At 42.7% G+C, this 15,405-nt stretch overlaps 1 protein-coding gene across 5 annotated transcripts in view; it reads left to right on the top strand.

Annotated features, from left to right (window-relative positions):
* The window catches only part of GRIK1 (glutamate ionotropic receptor kainate type subunit 1), a 160,426-nt gene extending 145,546 nt beyond the window's left edge, over window positions 1–14,880 (top strand). For 2 of the 5 annotated variants that reach the window (XM_018555374.1, XM_018555373.1), the window contains one exon: window positions 14,439–14,879. In XM_018555374.1, the coding sequence (XP_018410876.1) occupies window positions 14,439–14,594 (156 nt within the window). In that variant the 3' untranslated portion in view covers window positions 14,595–14,879. Of the gene's footprint in view, window positions 1–14,438 lie in introns of all 5 variants that reach the window. The other 3 variants (XM_018555375.1, XM_018555372.1, XM_018555371.1) reach the window with 2 other exon arrangements.
* Window positions 14,881–15,405: the final 525 nt, after the last annotated feature.

The raw sequence follows: 15,405 nt of genomic DNA, 5'->3' as shown, positions 1-15,405 counted from the left end.
CTGCAGCACTTCCACCGATAATTCACGCAAAATTCTTTAGTCAACATTTACTCAAAACATTTTCCCAGTGATCTCCAATGCGCTTTTGCGTTTCAAGCAACCCCTCTCCCAGTTGACCTGTTCAGTGTTCTTTTTTTTTAATAAAACAATTTTAACAAGACATATACAACAAAGTAAGGTAAACAGGTGGAATGGGACCATCTTCGGCCAGTATTACATTGTATATAATAGTTAAAAAAAACTATCAGGTTAGGTAAAAATGGGTAGTATTTCTATCTCAACCTAGATGCAGATATAAACCTGTAAAGGGTGGAGGGTGAGTCCAAATTTTCACCTGAAAGGATGAGAAAAAGAAAGTGGAGGGGGAAGGTAGGGAGAGAGGGAAGGGTAAGGAAGGATACAGGGAATAGGAAAAAAGAAGAAAGAGGTTGACGGGGCAGAGGAGAAAGGGTCAGACGAGAAACAAGTAGAGGAAAGAGAAAGTAAGCTAAGTATTAGAAGTTGGAAGAATAGGACAAGAGAGCAAGCAATACTTCATATGGATAATTGGAGATCCCAGGTGTAATAAGAGCATCAGTATGTCAAAGGAAGGGATCAAAGCGACCTGAAGTGATGTGAGTCCATATACAGAAGCCAGGGAGGGCAGATTTCATCAAATGTCGATTGTCTATCATGTAGGTGCGATGTCAGCAGTTCCAAATGCATAATGCAGCAGAGTTCTCTAATCCATTCCTTCACAGTAGGGACTCTAGTTGAGTTCCAATGTCTGGGTATAAGAGAGAGACTGTTCAGTGTTCTTTGCTAGCTTCCTCTCCTTTAGTTCTTATCTGTCCAGCTCTCCAGCTACTCTTGTGCCTTCAGCTGTCACTTAGCTCGGATCCACACTAAAGGAAGCCAAATGCAATACAAGCAAGTTGTTGTATTTTAGGGATGCACCGATACCAAAACTAGTATCAGTATTGGTGCCGATACCGAGTATTTGGGCAAGTACTCGTACTTTCCCAAATATTCTGATACCTTTCCCGATACTGGAACTTCCGGTCAGAGGGAGATTTCCTCTGACCGGCAGTGCCGCGAGGAAACATGGAGCCCGGAAGCTGGCTCCATGCTGTTTGCCCAGCCGATCAGTGTCGAGCCGGGCAAACAAATCTGATAATATGGTGACACAAGCCCCACCCTGCAGGCACCTCATTCCCCTCACACATTAGCAGCAGTCATTACCATACCAGTCCCTCGGCCAGCTGGGCAGACACCGCTCTCCGGGATCTGCCCACGTCTCCTGTGTGCACAGCGCCCACGGGATCGGCCCTCAGCCTGCTACTGCACATGCACAGGATTTCTGAATGAGAGCACTGGGCAGTCTGTAGCAGGTTGAGGGCCGATCATGTGGGCACTGTACACACAGGAGACGTGGGCAGATCCAGGAGGGCTTGGAGAGCGGTGTCTGCCCAGATGGCCGAGGGACTGGTATGGTAATGACTGCTGCTAAGGATCTATGTGAGGGGAATGAGGTGCCTGCAGGGTGGGGGTCGTGTCACCATATTGTCAGATTTGTTTGGCCAGCCTCGATGCCGATTGGCTGGGAAGCCGGCTTCCCGGCCAATCAACATTGAGCCGGCCAAACAGAATGGAGTCGGCTTCTCCGGCAATCATGAAACCTGGAGGTAGGTAATGACATGCCGCCTGGCTTCCTGATTGCCGGGGAAGCCAGCTCCATGCGACCGGAAGTACCGGTATCGGTACTCGGTATCGGTGAGTACCGAAATATAAATATCGGTACTTGTACTCAATATCAAAAAAACAGTATTGGTGCATCCCTACTGTATTTCCTTGCATTTTGCCCTTTATTGTATACTATTATTACATTATAACTGCAACTTGGCAAGACTTCCTAGTGTCTGTACATATCTTTGTACTGTACCATGAACACCTCAGGAGCTCTAAAGCTTGGGGCACTTTAACCACATCAATACCAGCCTGTGTTACCCCTTAATTACCTGGCCATTTTTCAGTTTTCACCGCTGTGATAGTTTGACTGACAATTACTCGGTCAGGCAACACTGAATCCAGATTAACCTTCTATATATTTTGTACTGGGCATACACAGAAGGAGGAGAAGGTAAAGGGGTTAATGTACAGGCCAGAAGCAGGAGACATATACAGATCTGGAACCAATAAATGAACAAGTCATTTCTCCTCCCTGTCTTCTACTGCTGTAAGAGGAAGGGGCGGGCTTACCAATGTAAACACTACACTTTTTATTTTTGTGATCAGTGTGATTGGTCATCACATTGATCACAAGGTACAGAACCACATAGTGTCTGCATAGTGTCTTTGAACTAAGCCATCCATCCACAGCCATTAACGGGTGCAGTGACTGCTCGATAATTATTTTTACTGTGTGTCTGGCATTTATAAAAAGAAATAACCTCATGGTGTTTTTAACCCTTCTTTAGTTTTGGCTATGGCCTCTTCCACCAATGCTGTGACTTGACATTGGATTAGATACCCAAATATTGCCAATGCTTGATATAGATGCCCTTTATAGTTGCATACTCCCTGTAGCAGCTTCTGGATGTCTATATCCAGGTATTATTTCTATCATGAAAACCAATTACCATTAACTGTTCCATTAATCCATTAAAACCAGGACTAATACTACGCAGTGCTATATATCAATAATCCCCCACTGAATTTACATTCCCTGCAATGACTCAATTTTCTCTCTAATTACACTGCAAGAGCCAGCCCATTCATTCATAAATTATCTCACCACTTGATGAATAGCGCACTATAGAAGCAATTAATGGTCATCTTACTGGTGCATGTATACGATGCTTTGTTAATCACTTTCTAAAGCCAAGCAATCAGGAACAAGATGTAACATTTCCATAGTACATAACTGCTGAAATCTGGCTTTTCTGACACAGGAACCTCGATCACTTTAAAACTAGTGATCCAGCATTGTATAAGTACATTATAAATAAGTTATAACAACTATTTTACCATTTATTTTACCATTTATCACAATGCTCAGTTGCTTCTGGAGGAGCCGCCATCAATCAAGACAAGAGATCCACCTTGCAGGTACTGCTGCTGGTGACTTGAGCAGCCAGGGGAATCAAGCCTCATAATAAAGCTGTCCATACATGTAAAGATTTTTTTACCCGCTGGGCTGAACCAGAGAAATCATTTGATGCTCCCATCAACGCTAAACAACAAGCCTCCCCTATCTGCTATTGTATTGGCTGACAGCCGCTACCCTGATCCTTGCATTACCCCGAACCTGGCTCCTTGCATTTTTCATTCGAGTTTATTGCAATGGGTGGTGTCAGGAGGGCCACCCACAGCTCAAATTTCAGTCAATTTAGAGGTATTGGCTGAAATCCAAAGTTTGTATGGTCGCAGGTCGACTTGGCTTGCTTGGGAGAAGACTAGGAGCACTGTACGCTGTGGTGGCAACCCTGCAGAGGCTGGATGGGCCTGCAGATTGTTGCCACTAAGATCAAGGAAGACAGAGTGACTGGCAGGATCAACAAGTAATTTGTGAAAAAGTTTATTGAAAAATAAAGTCCCGGTTGAGTGATTAGCAGCACCTAAAAAAATTGTCATCTCCCTTGAAGATTCATTTGAGTTGTTTATTTGGAAGGAAATGTCAGATACAGCCAATGCATTTTGGGTAAATTGGACTCCTCCTTCTTCAGGGCTAGCATACAAAACAACAATAACAATATTGATCTATGATATATGATAGTTAATAAAATAGTTTAATAAAACATGTAGAGACAAAAAGTATAAAAGAAATGTAATAAAATAATATATATTGATATATAATACCAATTAGAGTCTATAGCAACCCGTATAAACAACCAATTCATTTTACTGATGTTAAAGAGTACGTTGTAGTGGGAGTATAACCAGGGCCATTCCTATAATGAGGCAGCCTATTTACTCCACGCGACATCTCTCTGGGTCACATGGGGGGCGACAGGCAGAGCGGCATGGCCTGCCACCCCCTTTCCAGCCAGAGCATCCTAGGTTACTAAGAGCCAAGTAGGGGGATGTGTAAGGACCATGCACATCTACCCGCCCAGCTCTTAGCAACCTGGGATGCCCTAGCCAGGATCCCGCTCAGCTCCTGGCTCAGTGATGGCACTGGCCGGCATACCATTTTGCCCCCCTACCCCTGGTTAGCATGCCTTACCAGCACTCCCTCACGCCCACTCAGGTTGCAAAAAGGCAAAGAACGCCCCTGAGTATAACTAACCTCACAGGAACAGAGCTATCCAAGTTTGTAATTTACGTATAGTAAAGTCCATTTTTATAATCATAATGTAAAAAAAATAAAGGGCACAGATACAGTAGAAAAATTATTATAGGTGCATTACAGGTTTTTCTTTTTTAGGTTTACAATATTAACATGTTAAAGCTTATATGGTATTTTAGTGACTGGGATTATACATACTGAAGTTAAAATACTAGTTTAGTTTTGGGTATTTTTTTTTTTCCCTATTCAAAGCATTCCTAAAAGTCATACCGCACAGTCTCCTAAATCATAATTGCAGCGGTTATAAAAGCGCTGACGCTCTGTAGCAAAATCAGGGCGTCCTGAATCATTTTCTTGGAATTTCAGCTTCCTGTGAATGGTTCTGCACTGAAAAGAGCCAAAATTACTGTAATTCTGTGTGCAAGTTTCCCAGACATAAGTGATTTGTGCAAAATCAGCATCTGGAAACAAATATTCATTTGCTGAGTGTTTCAGCTGCCAGTGACATTAAAATGTATGACGGATTCTGGGAGTCCTGGCACAGGAGAAGCAACTGCTCGAATGAAGACAGATTGAACACTGATTTATAAAGCTATAACTGAAGTGGAGCCGTTGCCCATAGAAACTATTCAGATTATATAGAGAAAAAAAGCTCAAATCTGATTGACTGGTGTGGACAACAGCCATTTGTGAGGGACATGGATGTCTATGCTCACTTTTTTGCTTAAAGCTTGACATTCCTAAATGAATGCCGACAACCTGGTTTAGCTTTGCTACCAAATCCCCCAAACCCCTCTATCTGGCCCCTTAATACATTTAGCTAGGTCACCTCTCCCCTGCCCCTCTCCCACCCAAGGTCCGTACCTACCTCCAACAGCTACTTCTTCCTGCATTGTCTACACCCCAGCCGGTGCCCAGCTGTCTGCCCCTGCACACTAACATTCCGTAGACTTAAATGAGACATTGCTTCTCCAAGTCTTAAGGATGTTAAATGCGGGGGCAAGCAGCCTGGCACTGGATTTTTATCAGCTGGGTTGCATTGCCATCAGAGGAGGTCATTACAGACCTGTGGACAGGGGGTGGTGGTGATTGAGGACTGGGGGCTGAAAGTAATTTGTAACAAACTAGATGCACATGAAAGATGCCACACTAGACAGTCTTCCAGCTCACTCACAGCCCTCTGTTCCTAACTTAGTAGGATCCGTTCTTCCCTGGCGTAATAAGTTCTAAAGAAGGAAGCTTCACTTCAGCTGTACTTTCCAAACAAAAGCTTTTATTGCAACTTGGATGCATTCACAAGAACAAGCCAAAGCACAACGCTCTCCACCAGACCCTGCTGATTCTTCCCAATGCATTTCACCCCAACAAGGACTTAGTCATGAGTTCTCATTAAGGTGAATTGCGTCTGTAAATGGAGCAGGGTCTGACATTGCAACATCCAAGTTACAATAAAGCTTTTTGAAAGCAATGAAAAAAGGTTGTAGCCAAAGTCCAACCTCCGCCTTTTGAATCTGCAACAAAACTGAACATATCTTTTTTAGTATACAGTATATTAGCCCTATCACTAAAATATTATAGTCAATGTATGTAAATGCCATTTAAAAAATCATTTTCAATATTTTACTGTAGCTTTCATTAAAATAATACCTGCTGATCCTGCCATGAAGGTCCTTGTTCAGGTTCTGCCTGTTATAATGTGACAACGCTTTGCCCTGGTCTCCCAGTTGTGCTCCTGCATTGTAAAATGTAATTCAGGATTCCTAGTATTGCTAACTAGGAAGCTGCACAAATGATGTTACATTTTCATTACATAAATGCATCTGGTTTATTAGTCAAAGTGCTGGAGAGTTTTGCATTTAAAAATAATTCAAGCATCAGGTGTATTTAGTAGTCATAAAATTGTCAGGGATCAACACCTGCGCAGTCACTATTGTATAAACTACACCTTCCAAGCAAAGGGCCACTTAACTTTCCTTAAGAGTTTAGGGGTGGCAGACTGTAGCCAGTTGGAGTAGAAAATGCCACTGGTCAGTGTGAGTAAAATATGGCCCAGAGTTGTTGATCAGTGGGAGTAAAAAATTACCTAGCAGTGGCACTATACAATGACCTAGACCTAACCCTTGTGGTAAGTGGCAGTACCCCATTGATGGTGTCTGTGGGAGAAATTGTGCCCCATCATTGGTGTCATTGGAAGGAATATTGTCCCAGCATGGGTGTCAGTGGGAGGTATAGTGCCCCATCGTTGGTGTGATTGGGAGGAATAGTGCCCCATCGTTGGTGTGATTGGGGGGAATAGTGCCCCACCGTTGGTGTGATTGGGGGGAATAGTGCCCCATCGTTGGTGTGATTGGGAAGAATAGTGCCCCAGCATTGGTGTCAGTAGAAGGAATAGTGACCCATCATTGGTATCATTGGGAGGAATAGTGCCCTATCATTGGTGCTATTGGGAGGAATAGTGCCCCAGCATTGGTGTCTTTGGGAGGAATAGTGCCCCAGCATTGGTGTCTTTGGGAGGAATAGTGCCCCAGCATTGGTGTCAGTAGAAAGAATAGTGACCCATCATTTGGATGAATAGTGCGCTATTATTGGTGCTATTGGGAGGGATAGTTCCCCAGCATTGGTGTCTTTGGGAGGAATAGTGCCCCCAGCATTGGTGTCAGTAGAAGGAATAGTGACCCATCATTGGGAGGAATAGTTCCCCTAGCATTGGTGTCTTTGGGAGGAATAGTGCCCCAGTATTGATTTCAGCGGGAGGAACAGTGCTCCATCATTGTCAGTGGAAGTATAAGTGCAAGCAAAGGGCTGCATCTGTTCTGTGGGATGCAGTTTGGAGACAACTAGTATAAACATATACCCATAACATAACGGAACTGCTAAGTACAGCATACAAGAATGAGATAGTGAAGATCTCTCCACCTTATGAATCTCACAGTTGGGGGTGAGCTGGCTTTCATTGTATGTATAGGACAGGTGCTCTTAAGTAAAGCAGCTAGCATGACTGATTTCATCCCTACAAACATTCATCATGTCACAACTAATAAATAATTACATTGAATGAAGTAAGAAATGTGTATGAACAAAATTGACAGTTTTTACTCCGCTTAAATTTGGGCAAAAAATCGAACATTTTGTCAGAATTTGCCATTTTGGTGAAATGCATTGGAGCAGGCAAAATTAAAGTGGTTTCTGGTGTTTGTTTAAAAGTATATGTAAATCCTAACAATGAACTACTTGTATTTGCTCCCTTATGATCCATTACATTTGAAACTATAAAATATGGATCTATAAAATATTATAAAGCATTTTATTATATCTGTTCAATAAATAAATTTAAAAAACCTATTGATCCTTCCACAAGCCTTTTGAGTTGGTAACTTCTAAATCTGTTTTCCCAATTGGCATAGTTTACAGCTACTGTATCTCTGGGAACTACAAAAACATCTCCCCATTGTTATTGTTAACACAATTCCTGTCCACCATATCTATCCATAGATCTGGTGGAGTGAGTGTTGTTACCCTAGGAAAACGAATGCGGCAGGCATATCTAAGGACTGGTAAACTCCAATATGTTACATTTTTGTTCTTGGATTAAGATACACATTAAAAGTGTAATGGCTTAAAATGTGCACAATGGCCCCTATGGGTAAGTCTCACTCCAAGGACCGCTGAAAGCTGAGATAAGTAAGAATTACCCACAGGAATGAATAAGGCCACAGCATGCTATCATAGTAGGAAGAGAAGACAGCCGGAGTAAAGATTGCTGGATCAGAGAGGAAAGTAGGTATTGCCCCAGAAGGGCTGCAGGTGGGGGGTGGGAAGATTCTAAGAAATCACTGAAGAGACTATAACTTTCCTTTTAGGCATTTTGAACACCACTAGTCTTACGGAGTAGTTCCTGATTCCCAAATCTCTCTATGTAATATTATTATTATCGTATCATTATTAAAGTAGCCTTAAATTATATTGTCACATTGCACTGTTGAAACAGTGGTAAGACCAGGCTGGTTATGGCCTCTCTAAGGTCTGGCTGCTTTAGACCTCCCTCTCTTTACAGGACCCTGTTCTGCAAGCAGGTAGTATGGTCTCTATAGAGCCATATAAAAACACCCAGATCAGCATTTCCAAAGCACCAATCACACTTGAGCATTTACAAGTGATCTGGGCAATTCAGGTGATGTGTTTTTAAGCTTTAGGTCTTTGTTAGCCAATGGAAAGCAGTATCATCTGTGACATCACACATCATCGTCATCCTTGTGTCTGTTTCCTGGTTTTTCTGTGCAGTGTGCCCCAAATGCAGGAAAACTTAATTCCCAAGTTTCTTATCAGGCTCCACGGTTCCACTTGCCACGGTTCGTGTAATGGGCTTCATTGTGGTTGTAGTTCTTGTGGACCCTCACTGGGTGGATGACAGTCGCCACATCCAACATGGAAACTGATAAATCCTCTATTTTGTTCACAGGCCTGAGGTTGCAAAGAGGAGGAGACTTGAGGTGCTCCTGTTGAATGTACTTTTTCTCAGGTGTGAAAGGGCGCCACTAAATATAATGGGAATCTTCATGCTGAGTATTGTCGCACTTTGGAAAAAGTACAACTAATCGCTCAGGTGTGAATGAGGGCTTAGATGTGCTTTGTAATTGCATTTTCAATAAATAGTAAACAGTTAGCTGGCTGATATCATGGACGATGTTCACAGCAGGGGTGACCCATTGGATGCCATGGCATCTCCTCTGCTCTGCTTTCACATCCTTCTCCAAGTTTTAATCAGGGTTCAGTGATGATCATTTTATAGCTGCTGGCACGAAAAGGCATGAAATGAACCAGGTATAGAAAGCTGAATAATATTTCATTTTTATTTTTATCACAGAGGTACACTCATCCTTTAATGAGGCTGTAGAAGCATGACTCTTACGTAACCGAGAACATTAAAAGCAACACCTCCTAAAGACCAGTTAATCGGAGTTTAAACTAACAAAGTCCTTTTCCTCACCCCCGCTGTGATCACAGGAACAAATGACGGTGCTAAAAGAAAAAGCTTGCTTAACTCTTTTTTATATATATATTTTTAGAACAAGAGACTGATTCTCTTTATATAAAGCAATTAACTAAAACCTTTGAAGACCATTTGCTTGAAACTCTTACTTTCCATTATAATTAACGAAGGATCTCAGTATGCATTGTTTTAAATCACATTGTGCAAGAAGACTTAAAAGCCAAAAACTATTTTACCCTGTACACACATTAAATGTTACTGCTGGGACTCGGCCAACTTCAAATCAAAATTACTTTTGAAAGATTCTTAATGGTAGTGTCTACCATCTACTTGCTGTCTCAGAACCTATTAACTTTATGCCAACCTCTGGATTCAAAGGAAATCCATGTGGCTTTGTTTATCAGCAAATCCATTGATGACCATGTTTGCACTGACATGGTTATTATGTGGCTTTGTGGATATAGTGGTGTGATTGCCGTGGCATGTAACCGCCATGAGATTGCTGATGTTAAAAGAGAACTATGGGGTAATCTTTTGATTCTATAGTTCTCCAAGGATCACGGGAGGACATATACTAACCTCTTCCCATGACCCAAAGCTCAGTATACAGTATAGTGAGCTATATACTAAGAGCGGCGCAGCCGGGACGGATCCCAACAATACTGTCGAGATCCACCCAGCTGGCTGATTGACAGCTGGCTCTGCCTTTCTAGAGGCAGAGCCAGCTGTGCACACCCCCTCCCCTGTCTATTCCTCAAGTCAGCACTGGAGGATCGGAGAGGGGAGGGGGGGAATCCTGACAGTCAACACTCTCTGCAGGGAGATGATCGGGAAGTGAGCAATCACCTCATAGTTCTCCTTTAAGTTGGCTACACACTGTAAGATATTTCTCATTCAGCCACATGGGTTGAACAAGATAAATCACTCCATTTCCCCACCCATGATGACGAGTGTGAATGGAAGAATCTCCCCTGATTAGAACACTAGGACAGTGACTGCAGATGATTGGCTGCAACCACTGTTGTGCCGACAAACTTCTACCTGCTACTTTGACAAAAGTTGATTGAAAAGTCAACTTTTGTTGAGTTCGGTGGTGCCGATAGGGTCACCCATGGATTTTTTGGCAATTCAGCAGGAAACGGAAAAAATTCAATCCGTGTATGGGAAGCTTTAGTCCTCCTGGAGTCATTCAACCTGGGAGACTGAGGACATACTATAAGTACAGGGTCTTATAAAACCACTTGCTGAGTGGGCATTACAATGGCACCTGGGACTCTCGGTGTCATGATGCAGAGCATGGTGGCAACATTACCATGTCTGCTCTGCTCTCTGCATCATTGATGACCTCCCACCCCTGGGAGAAGGTCTAAAGAGGAAGAAGGCCATGGGTGTTGTGTAGGGTAAGGTAAATATTAAAAAATACAGGCTGGGAGGCATTGGGGAGGGGGGCTAGAGCCTGGACTTGGGCTTTGGCTGTTGTGGAGAAAGTGGTGTCTCCCATCTGACTATGCAGTATACCACAGGTTTGTCAATCACAATGAAGGCTGAGCCGAGTTGCAAATATGGGTCAGCCGTAAAAATAGTAATTTCAGTGGGTGTTAAAGACAGCAAACTGCTTTTTGGGGCTCAGTTTAGATTTTTTCCTAGGGTCCTCTTACTTCAGGTTACTCCTTCGTTATCACTCACATAGAGAATCGACATACTTGAACAGAAATAGTCACGCTATATCATGAAAAGCAAATAAGCTGCAGGGTCATATTTCTGTGTTTCCCTTCCAACATCATATTCCAGCTCTTCCCAGCGTTCAGCTTTGTTGTTTGTGAAATTGATTGATATGGCGTGTTACCTTCCCCTGTGTCTATTTTGATTTGAGCACCTGGAAAAAAATGTTTTGCCAGCTTGAATACTAAATAACCCATTTACCAGAAGCTGCGAGTGGTCAGAGTGGGTGCTATGCGGATGGCACAAATTAATTATTCCACACTTGCTCTGGCCCCATTCATTAGCATCATCTGTCACTTTTAGGGTGACATGGCTCTATATTGATGTGACTAACTCGACTTCCTTCCCCCCTATTAAGAACTACAGCTTATGATCATTATGTTACAAGGCACAGTTTACATCTTGTCTGTCTACACAGGTATAAGGAAGAGTTAAAGTGAACCAAGCCAAAATCAGTGATGTATGATTGATGTAGACTCCGCTTAAAGTGAACCTAAGATATGTCCATACCAGGCACCACCCAGAGTCTGAACTCAAACAGTGAATATTTGTAATTTTATAAGGAGCAATTACAACTCAGATCTCTACATTACAGTAACGTCTGGTAAACCATTTGTTTTACTTGGCATACCGCAACGCCCTTACTGCATTGTGTTCCAGTGCCATTCACTTTGAATAATTACACATTCACACTGCAGTGCACCACAACGCACATGCATTGCGGTGTGCTTCATTAAAAAAATGGTGCAGCCCATTCAAAATTAGGGCTACCTTGACCCAATGCACATTCATGTCTGAATGACACTGGGTGTTTTTCAACCTAGATGAGGCCCTGTGCTGGACCGCAGTGCCAAGAGTCTTTGGATGTAGTGCCAGGGTGTCGGTGAAAATTGCAGCAAAAGCTGCATTTAAAAAATATAGAAAAAAACTGAACAATTTATTAAAAATTGGAATTGGGTGTTAGCAATGGGGCAATAAGGAAGGAAAAAGGACTTGTTGGTAGGTCTGATAGTAATGATACCCGTATAGCTGCTGTTTTCAATCACAACAAATCTATGTGTGGACATAGCCCTATCCCACTTACTGTAATAGAGATGAGCAATAATGAACACATCCAGTCACTAAAGTACCCTGATTGCCTATGGAGATTGTTTAGCTTGTTGGAAAATATCTGTGCGATGATGCATGATCAATATGGCAAGTGGCCATATTTTAAAGATAATTAAGAGTCTTTCTTTTTTTCAAAGGCAAACAGAGGACAAAGGACCAGTATTGCCTGTGGTCTCCCTAAAGCTGATCTTTGTTCCACTACTGTCTTGCCTTGTCCTGTGGCTGTGAGTGGAGGCAGCCATCTTGGTAGAGACAGGTTTTGGCCTTTAGATATACAGTATATATATTAATCTAGTTAACTGAGGACAAAAAAAAACTAAAAAGACCTGTCAACAACTTAGATTGGCACTTACATGACAGAAAAAATTAATTTTATACTATTTATGGGTATTTTACATTATGGTTTGGAGTGAGCTGCATCAAAGTTATTTATTCAAGTAATAACCGTATATACCATTTGGAACACACATCAGTTATCTGTCCAGCACTGGGGAAGTGCAAAGCATTAGGTAATTACATAGCCAGCTTTCATGTGATTACTCCTCATTTTATAAGGTATGTATTTTTCAATCAGTATCACAAATAATGTAAAAAAAAAGAAAAGAGAAGACAAGTGTGCGCTTGTCACAGATTATGTATGTTTTTTGGCTCCTGTTGTGAACTCTCCGTACATTTAATGAAATCAGACATTTAAAGGGTTGGTCTAGACAAAAGATATCTTTCGATTTTGGGTGGCTGCAGACAGAATGACATTTTCCACTGGCTCTTCGGATTGTTTTGTGACTTTGATAACAGTTGTTTCCAAGTGCACCTTCCGCAGCTGTTATCAGCGGTGCAAGCCCTCATTCACACGAGTAACAGCCGGCCCATACAGATCCATGCTGCGTGCACGGCCGTATCGGGCCACTCCCGGGAAGGACAGGTGCTGCGTGTGATTTGTACGCAGCAGCCTGTTCTTCTGTATGGTTGTATGCGGCCGTATGCTGCCCTACACTCACCCGAACTGCACGTCCATGCGGGTGTCCGTACTCGTATGCAGACAGGATCGTTCTGCATAAAACTTTGTGTAAAAGCTTACAAATCAAGTGACAGAACTTTCCCATGAGGGAGCTGAGGGGAGCAGCAGGAGAGCAAAAGGAATGTAAGTATATGTTGCTAGGGAGCGCTTAATTAAGCAAACCTTTAAAGAACAGGTTAATTTAAAGCCCATCTCTGGGCACCGGTTAATCTACATGCCCCATGTCCCTCTCGCTTTTTATAACTTTGTACTTTTAATGTCCCAGTATTTTCTCCCTCTTCTTAGCCCCCAGAATGTCATCCAAGAAGCTGAAATTATCCTTTAGCTGAAGTGTTCCAGGAGATATGCAAAAAATTGACAGAGAGAAAGGGTAATGCAGAGTGGGGTCCTGGTCAGTCATACCTTCTATGCTCTGCACTAGCTGTTGTCCCTAATCTCTGGATGGTAATGTAATTGATCCCTTGCTGGGACTGAAGAGCAGGCGGGGAGGAAACCGGTCAACTTGTTCAGAGTCAGCTGGTCGTGTTGACTGGTCCCTACCACCGGATATGGGAACATTGCCAGCAAAAGAGCACCCTTTCTTTTTGGCTATGTGTAGCACAGGGGCACCTATTTCTGTGCCAGGTATGCTGCATTCTAAATAATCAAGGTTATTGTTACTGTGTTTGGATATGAGATTTTTGGAGAAAGCAGAGCAGGTATTTAGGCTTTGTGCTTAGGATGGGGCAGAGATGAGAACGCCAGTGGTGCGACATCATCACAGAGGTTACCAATAGACATGTGCACTGCCAAAAAATTCGTTTAGTTTCGTTTCGTTTTAAATTCGGATTTGTGTTATTTCGTTTTTCAGGATTCAGGTGTGAAAGTCAATTCGGATTCGGAATTCGGATTCGGACGAAATTCGGTAGCGTTAGTACGAACGTTCGGTACGTCTTCTGTTCTTATTCGTTTCTTATTTGTTTCGTTCGTTCGTTTGCAGCAAAAGTGACATTTGAGGGGGAAAAAATATTTTTCTCCTTCTCTAATGTCACTTTGCTCCAACGAACGAAACGAATAAGAACAGAAAACGAAACGAACGTTCGTACTAACGCTACCGAATTTCGGAAATGGAAATTCGGATTCGTTTGCATTCGTTATGTCTGTAATTCGGAATTCGGATACATCCGAATGTCCGAATTTCCGAAAATTCGTCCAAATTTCGATTCGGAACGAAACGAATCGCACATGTCTAGTTACCAAGTCCTATAGATGATTCAGTTCAGGAGATAAGTAGTGCATAGCCTACTGTTACATGGAAACATTGTTGAATGTATGTTTTCTTCTATCCACAGTGTCTTTCTTTCAATGCCATAATGGAGGAGCTCGGAATATCACTAAAACATCCGAAAAGACTAAAGAAAAAGTCAAAGGTCAAGACGCGATCGACTTTCACCAGTATGCTGACCTGTCACCAAAGGCGCATAATCAGGAAAGAGACAATGGCATAGAAACAATGTCACTTAATATCGGCCGGGACTGTATAGAGGGTTTTTTTTTTTAAAGGATTGTGTCTCCTTTTTTTAAATTCTTCTACATGATTTTTATAACAATATGTGAGATCGACACCACATGGAGAATGTGTAAGCCACAGAAAGGCTGCTGACTGGCTCACTGGATCCATTGAAAGTAACGTGTGAATCTTTTCAATACATCAACTGCAGCATTCCATCACCACCATGTACAAATGATCTGTGTGCTTTCTGAATAAAACACATTTTGTTTTTCAGTATGATGCTAAATAAAACACATTCTGTTTTTCAGTATGATGCGTGTTTTGTTTTCTGTTACATGGTTAGGCTGAAAACAAGATGTCCAACATGTCCATCGAGTTTAACCAAAAGACAAAATAAATTAAAGGAGAACTATGAGGTTAGGTATTTTCTCTCAACCTCATAGTACGAGCCGACGTGTGACAATGAAACTGTCACAGGTCGGCTCAATAGAACGGGAAGTGGACGAACACATACCGGCGCTCACTCACTTCTCGATCATGTCCCTGCAGAGAGCGGTGACTGTCACTCACCGCTCCCCGCAGGTATTCCCCTCCCCTCTCCGATCCTCCAGCACTGACTGGCGGAACAGACAGGGAGGGGGCGGGTACAGCTGGCTCTGCCTCTAGATAGGCAGAGCCAGCTGTCACTCACGCAACTGGGTGTATCTCGACAGTAATGTCGGGATCCATCCCGGCTGTGGCGGGCTCAGTATACAGGGAGCTGTAGCTCGCGCTATACTGAGCTTTGGGTCACGGGAGGACGTTAG

Source organism: Nanorana parkeri, unplaced genomic scaffold (genome assembly GCF_000935625.1).
Source record: "Nanorana parkeri isolate BGI_ZX_2015 unplaced genomic scaffold, ASM93562v1 scaffold194, whole genome shotgun sequence".
Classification (NCBI taxonomy): domain Eukaryota; kingdom Metazoa; phylum Chordata; class Amphibia; order Anura; family Dicroglossidae; genus Nanorana; species Nanorana parkeri.
This window is presented reverse-complemented; position numbering and strand designations above follow the sequence as displayed.